Genomic DNA, 7,860 nt, shown 5'->3' with positions numbered 1-7,860 from the left:
TTTTTGACAGTCTTGCTCTGTCACCCAGGCTGGAGTGCAATGGCGCTATCTCAGCTCACTGCAACCTCCACCTTCCAGGTTCAAGCAATTCTCCAGTCTCCGGTCTCAGCCTCCCCAGTAGCTGGGACTACAGATGCCCACCACCACGCCTGGCTAAGTTTTGTGTTTTTAGTAGAGACGGGGTTTCACCATGTTGGTCAGGCTGTTCTCAAACTCCTAACATCAGGTGATCCATCCACCTCAGCTTCCCAAAGTGCTGGGATTACAGGCGTGAGCCACCACGCTCTGCAAGCTCTGGCATTTTCCATCACTTGATAGCTTGAAAATCCTGGCCTGCTGGCTGGGCCTGGTCCTGGAGGGCTGAGTTCTCACCAGTGCCCCTCAGAGGGGCCCAAGATCACTGCAGGTGCCTGCCCAGCCTTGCCTTCCTGGACGGCCCCTAAGGGGTGGTGGGAGCTAAAGAGTGATTCTTAACTGCACATTCTCACAGTGTTCGACTTTTCTTAACTTGTCCAATTTCTTGCCATTACTGGAGGTGAAACCCTGCCCTCCTCACCCTCCAGGACCACAGGGGCTTAACAACAGGGTGTGCAGACCACGTGAACTGGTTCCTGTTGCCCGCACTTTGCCTGTTCTTCCTCCCTCGTCACCCCTTCCTCCAGGAAGCCTTCTCTGATGACTTCACTGGTTTTTCGCATATGCACAAAGCTGTTCATCACCATTGCCTAATTCTAGAATGTTTTCATCACTCCAAAAAGAAACCCTGCACCCATTAACAGCCTCTCCCTATTCCTCCCTCCTGCAGGCCCTGGCAAGTACTTTTAATATCTATAAATATTGCCTATTTAGGACATTTCATAAAATTTAATCACACAGTATGTGGCCTTTTGTGGATGTTTTGTTTAGCATGTTTTCAAGGTCCATCCATGATGGTGTTGATTATAGCATTGTATCGATAGGCCAGATTTTATTTATCCCTTTATTTATAATGAATATTTGGGTTGTTTCTACTTTATGGCCATCATGAATAACGCTGCTCTGAAAATTCGCATGCTGGATTTTGTGTGAACATACATTTTCTATTCTCTTGGGTTTGTGTCTGGGAGTGGCATTGCTGGGTCACGTGGTAACTCTATGTTTAAGGTGTACAGAATGCCAAATTGTTTTCCAAAGTCTTTGCACCATTTTACATTCCCATCGGCAAGGTATGATGGTTCAGATTTCTCCACATAGTCACTTTCTTTTTTTTTTTTTTTTTGAGACCAGAGTTTCACTTTTGTTTCCAGGCTGGAGTACAATAGCACAATCTCAGCTCGCCGCAACCTCCGCCTCCCAGTTCCAGCGATTCTCCTGTTTCAGCTTATTTAGTAGCTGGGATTACAGGCATGCGCTACCACGCCTGGCTAATTTTGTATCTTTGGTAGAAACAGGGTTTTTTCATGTTGGTCAGGCTGGTCTCAAACTCCTGACCTCAGGTGATCCGCCTGCCTCAGCCTCCCAATGTGTTGGGATTACAGGTGTGAGCCATCACACCCAGCTGATAGTGTTTTTTTTTTGAGATGGAGTCTCGCTCTGTCGCCCAGGCTGGAGTGCAGTGGTGTGATCTTGGCTCACTGCAACCTCCGCCTGCCACGTTCAAGTGATTCTCCTGCCTCAGCCTCCCAAGTAGCTGAGACTACAGGTGTGTACCACCACGCCTGGCTAATTTTTGTATTTTTAGTAGAGACAGGGTTTCACCATATTGGCCAGGCTGGTCTCAAACTCCTGATCTGTGATCCGCCCACCTCGGCCTCCCAAAGTGCTGGGATTACAGGCATGAGCCACCGCAACCAGCCCTGTTTTTTACTTTTATTTTGAGACAAAGTCTTGCTCTGTCACCCAGGCTGGAGTGCAATGACACGATCTTGGTTCACTGCAACCTCTGTCTTCCAGATTCAAGCAATTCTCCTGCCTCAGCCTCCGGAGTAGCTGGGATTACAGGTGCCTGCCACTAGGCCCAGCTAATTGTTTGTATTTTGAGTAGAGACGGTGTTTCACCATGTTGGCCAGGGTGGTCTCGAACTCCTGACCTTGTGATTCACCTGCCTCAGCCTCCCAAAGTGCTGGGATTACAGGCGTGAGCCACCATCTATTTTTTTCTTTTGTCACTTGTGCTTTTGGTGTTATATCTAAGAAACCATTGCCAAATCCAAGGTTATGACATGCCTATGTTTTTTTTCCAAGAGTTTTACAATTGAGCTGTTAGATTTGGATCTTTGATATATTTTGAGTAGATTTTTATATATGTTGTGAGGCAAGGTGTGATTTGCTTCTTTGCATGTTATTACAGCACCATTTGTTGAAAAGGGTTTTCTTGGCCAGGCGTGGTGGCTCACACCTGTAATCCCAGCACTTTGGGAGGCTGAGGCAGGTAGATCACCTGAGGTCAGGAGTTCCAGACCAGCCTGGCCAACGTAGTGAAACCTCATCTCTATCAAAAACATAAAAATCAGTCAGGCATAGTGGTGCACACCTATAATCCCAGCTCCTCGGGAGGTCCTGAGGCCAGAGACTCACCGGGACCTTGAGGGGTGGAGGTAGCAGTGAGCTGAGATCGCTCTACTGCACTTGAGCCTGGGGCAACAAAGTGAGACTCCGTCTCAAAAAAAAAAAAAAAAAGTTATAGCTGATTTCTCATTGGAAAGGTGGAAGCCAGAAAACGACAGAGTAACATCTCTATTATACTGAAAAAGAAAAAAAAAAGCTAAATTTCTCAATCTAAAATTACATACCCAGCAAAAAAACTTTTAAAAGTAAATGCCCAGTAAATACTGTTTCAGATAAACCAAAAAAGCAGAATTTATTTTCAGCAGAACTACACTATAAAAATGTGAAGAGAAGCACTGCAGAACTCAAAAATAGAACGCCAAATGGAAATTGGGACCCTTACAAAGGAATGAAGTGTGTTGCAAATGGCAAATATGTGTAAACAGGAAAAAATTGATTTTCTCATTTTAAGAATATCTTTGAAAGTGAATTGACTGTTTAAACAAAAATAATAAAGTAGTATGAGGCTTAAAACATATTAGAGCAGTGGACAGTGTATTAAGAAGACGGGCCGGACACAGTGGCCTGTAATCCCGGCACTTTGGGAAGCCAAGGCAGGTGGATTGCTTGAGCTCAGGAGTTCAAGACCAGCCTGGGCAACATGACAAAACGCAGCCACTACAAAAAATTCAAAAAATTAGCTGGCATGGCATGGCGGCACGTGCCTGTAGTCCTAGCTACCTGGGAGGCTGAGGTGAAAGGGTTGATTGAGCCCAGGAGGTCGAGGCGGCAGCAGGCCAAGACCACAGGGCAAGACCCTGTCTCCAGAAAAAGAAACACACACAAAAGGCAGAGGATGGGATGGGAGACTTACACTGTAAGTGGAATGGTGTAATATCATCTGAAAATTGAAAATAGGCTGTATTATATTAAATACGTATGATGTAAAACTAGGGTCACCACAAATAAAAATACATATATATAAAATTTACATATATAATTTATAAAACATATGTATTATATAAATTATATATATATATATATATATATATATTTTTTTTTTTTTTTTTTTTTTTTTTTTTTTTTTGAGTTGAAGTCTCGCTCTGTCACCCAGGCTGGAGGTCAGTGGTGCAATCTCGGCACACTGCAACCTGTGTCTCCCAGTTCAAGCGATTCTCCTGCCTCAGCCTCCAGAGTAGCTAGGATTACAGTTGTGTGCCACCACGCTTGGCTAATTTTTGTGTTTTTAGTAGAGATGGGGTTTCACCATGTTGTCCAGGCTGGTCTCGAACTCCTGACCTTGTGATCCACCTGCCTCGGCCTCCCAAAATGCTGGGTTTATAGGTGTGAGCCACCCCGCCTGGCCACATCTAATATATTAATAGATGTGGGATATCTATTAATCCCACCGTGCCAAGCTAATTTTTGCATTTTTAATAGAGACAGGATTTTACCACATTGGCCAGGCTAGTCTTGAACTCCTGGGCTCAAGTGATCTGCCCACCTTAGCCTCCCAAAGTGCTGGGATTACAGGTGTGAGCCACCACACCTGGCCAAAATGTCTTTATGTGAATCTCTGTCTCAGAATAGCACAGTAAAAGACAGGATAACCCAGATGACGTGCTGGGCTTTTGTCAGTGATGTTTGTTAACTGAATTAGCATCCAGTCCAGGGCTTCAGGTTCTGCCGTCACAGCCAAGCCATCTCATACCTCTGGGACTTCCCGGTATGTCTTCCCTGTCTAGAATGCCCTTCTTTCTTTTGTCCTCTGGCAGGCTCCCACTCATCCCTCAAAACCCAGCTCTGAAGTTGCCTCCTGGGGAACAGGTCTTCCCTGTATCATAAACATTCCTTTCATGGAGTTCTCAAATACTGCACTATCATTTTATTATTGGCCCCCAGACTGCCTACCTCCTGAGGGCTGAGCCTGCCTCTCCCTGGACAGTGCTTGGGTCCTGTGTTTTCGCAGGGGTGTGGAGAGGACCAGCAGCTCTTCTCATGGTGATCACCCATCAAGCTCAGGTAAAAACTGTCACTTTCTGTTCTCTTTCCTCAGCCTCAAAGACAAAAATCAAGGCGAACTCATCCCCCCCGTGCTGAGGTTCACAGTGACGTACCTGAGAGAGAAAGGTGAGTCTGGGCCAGCTCCGGCTGGGTGACGTGAGAGCTGCTGGGTGCCCTTCCCTGGGTGGTTCGTCTTGGATCCTGAGCACCCCACAGGCCAGGAAGGGAGAGACTGAGGCACAGTGGCTCCAGGTCTGGGCTCTGGCTTCAGATGGTCTGGGTTTGAATCCTGTCTCCCCTGTTTACTAGCTGTGTGACCTGGGGCGTTACTCACCCTCTCTGGGCCTCCATTCCCTCCCCTGTCCTGTAGGGTCAATAACAAACAGCATGTGACTCTCAGGATTGTTATGAGATGTTGCCTGCAAAGCACTTCAGACGGCGCTAGTCTGTAGGAGGCCCTCTTGAAATGGGGGCCCCTCTGAAAGGATCAACTTTGATTTGTAGACGACATTGCCGGTGGGGCGGGTGCAGCCAGGAACTTGGAGTGGGGTGAGCCTTGTGGGCTCTCCACAGCTCCTGAGGCTAGAACTGAGGTCTGTGGAGAAGGTGCGTGGAGGCCGCGTTTACCCTAATTGGGGGAAAGAGGCTCCCATGGAGGAGCAGGCACCAGGGAGGCTTACCTGGGACCACCGGTGCAGGCGCGGTTGGTGAGCCTGGGTGCTGCAGCGCAGATGCGGGGGTGTCAGACAAGAAGTGAGAGTCACCGCTGCCAGGGCCCTGGTGGTCTGTTCTCTGTGTGCCCCAGAGATGGCGTGTTCTGATCACAGAATGTTCTATGAGACCCCACTGTAGCTGGGGGACTGTCATTGTGAGCGGTCTACTTTGACCAGATGTCATTATAGTATTTCCCATTCTGTCGTGCTTATGAGTGGCGTCCCTAAAGACCAAAAATCAGAAACTACATCAGGGAGTCTGTCTCTCCCTCTCTTTAAAAACGTATCAATTCCTTTGTTGTTATTTTTGAGATATCCCTCTGTCACCCAGGCTGGAGTGCAATGGCGTGGTCCCCACTCACTGCAACCCCCACCTCCCAGGTTCAAGCGATTCTTCTGCCTCAGCCTCCCGAGTAGTTAGGGTTACAGGCGTGCGCCACCAAGCCCAGCTATTTTTTTGTATTTTCTAGTAGAGATGGGGTTTCACCATGTTGACCAGGCTGGTTTTGAACTCCTGACCTCAGGTGATTGGCCCGCCTCAGCCTCCCATACTGCTGGGATTACAGGCACGAGTCACCACGCGCGGCCCACACAACACGAATTTATTATCTCCATTTCTGTGGATCAGAAGTCTGGGCACATGGGGGCCGGGTTCTCTGCTCAGGGTCTTACAGGCTGAACTGCAGGTGCTGGCCGGACTGGGCTTCCTCCTGGAGGCCGGAGGTTCTAGGGAAGAGTCCACGTCCAAGTTCGTTCAGATCAGTGGCCTGGTCTTGTTCTTGGCAGCTGTCATTGTGAAGTGCCCACTTCCTTGCCTGTCAGCCCGGGGCCTGGCTCAGCAGCTTCCGACCGCTGCTTTCCCTGCCACACCCGGCCCCTCTTCCTGCAGACCACAGCTCACGTGAATCCCCTCCCCGGCCTGCATTCTCTGTCACTGAACGAACATGGGTCCTTTTAAAACTCACCTGATGGAGGCTGGAGGGGAGTCAGCCCTGCCTGGGTGGTGGGGATTCGGCGGGGGCAAACCCCTGGCTGTAGAAGCCACAGGGTAAAAGTCGGGCCCATGCAAGATCATCTCCGTATCTTAAGGCCGACTGGCTTGGCCCTGAGTTAGTCTGCAAAGCCCCTTCACTGTAGTACCTAGCTTAGTGTTTGACTGACCAAAGTACGTGTTCCCCAGGGGCCAGGAGTCCAGGGGCCATCTCGGAATTCTGCCCACGGCAGTCACTCAGCAGAAAGGAGAGGGACCAGCCACCAGGCCACGTCTGGGCCAGGAAGGCGCATGGAGCCTCTGGGCCCTGGACGATGGGAGCGGAGACGTGGTGGGTGAAGTGAGGAGGCGGCCAGATGGTGCAAGGCTGTGGTGGCTGCGATGGGAAGCGCTGTCCTTTTCTATTTCCCAAAGCACATTCCCACGGAGCTCTATACTGTGGCAGGTGGCAGACACCGAAGGGCTCGATGCAGGGTGTGGCTGGTCAGAGATCGGCGTTCCCTGAGCTTCAGAAAGGAGACGAGGCTGAGGGACGGGTCTGAGGACGGGGAAAGATGACAGTGGCTTGCCTGGGGGGAGGGGAGTGCAGGCGGGGAGAGCGACAGCGTTGAAACCGTTTAACGGGCACCATCGCCTTATTTACCCTCGAGAGCAGGCCCACTCCGCCCTCAGCCTGCAGTGGACAGGCACGTGTTGAGACCTACCAAGTGCAGGCCCTGGGAGGAGACGCAAAGTCCAATTAAGGACACTCGGCGTTTCCTTTAGTAAACCTTGTAGGGAGTGATCACCTTTTCTTCCTGTCCCAGGTGGCCAAGGCCAGGCCTCAGGAAGTGCGGGAGTCCCCTTTGCAGCCGGTGTCCCAGCCCTGAGGCTTGGTCTGGCCCCTCCTGGGTCTTCCCCCTCCCCAGCCTGGGTGCCTTTACCTGTGGTTTCTCCAGCTAGGGTTTGGCACCCACCCCCATCCCCACCCCCCAGGCCAGGCTGGCTCCCCTCCAGCCCCTAGAGCTCAGCTCAATGGTTGCTTCCTCAGGGAATCTCCCCAGCGTGGCCAAACCCCCTAATGCAGACCCCAGCTCCACCACAGACCCTGCGCCGTGGGCCCCAGACCCCGCCACCCTGTGGTCCCTCGGCCGCTGCTCTTTCTCATGTTTCCATCTGGTGATGGAGCTGAGCTCTGAGGGTGGGGAGAGGCTGCCCATGCCAGGTGGCAGAAGGTCCCCAGAGAGGAGCTGCAGGTGCAGAGGCCCGTGGCCATGGGGGTGCATGAGCCTGCGGGGCCTGACGGAAGTGGGGAGGAGAAGGGGAGGTCACACCTTGCAAGTCCCAGGAAGACTTGGACCTCCAGATGCTTGCACCAGGTCCTAGGTGCTGGTGTTCCGGGGCACCCCCACCATCCACCGCAGGCTCCCCAGGGCAGGCTCAGGCTTGTTTCTCTTCCTGGCTCTAGAGCCAGAGGGGGTCTGGCCAGAGGAAACCCTTGCCTCCACCCCAGGCCTCAAGAGGCCGCATGGGCTGTTGCCTTCATGAACCAACAGAAGCGCTGAAAGCTCTCTGTATAAATTGACAATGGAGACAAGTTTTCTTCTTTGATACAATCAACTTTTTTTTTTTTTTTTTTTTTTTTTT

The 7,860-nt window shown here is 50.7% G+C and overlaps 1 protein-coding gene across 2 annotated transcripts in view; it reads left to right on the top strand.

Moving 5' to 3' along the window:
* The window catches only part of ARHGAP8 (Rho GTPase activating protein 8), a 96,396-nt gene that overhangs the window by 76,617 nt on the left and 11,919 nt on the right, over positions 1 to 7,860 (top strand). For both annotated transcript variants that reach the window (XM_017529497.2, XM_037738908.1), the window contains exon 8: positions 4,583 to 4,656. In XM_017529497.2, the coding sequence (XP_017384986.1) occupies positions 4,583 to 4,656 (74 nt within the window). The remainder of the gene's footprint in view (positions 1 to 4,582; positions 4,657 to 7,860) is intronic.

The sequence above is a fragment of the Cebus imitator genome, unplaced genomic scaffold, assembly GCF_001604975.1.
Source record: "Cebus imitator isolate Cc_AM_T3 unplaced genomic scaffold, Cebus_imitator-1.0 Scaffold59, whole genome shotgun sequence".
In the NCBI taxonomy this organism is placed as follows: Eukaryota; Metazoa; Chordata; class Mammalia; order Primates; family Cebidae; genus Cebus; species Cebus imitator.
The sequence above is the reverse complement of the archived record's forward strand: the minus strand, read 5'-3'. Positions and strand labels throughout refer to the sequence as shown.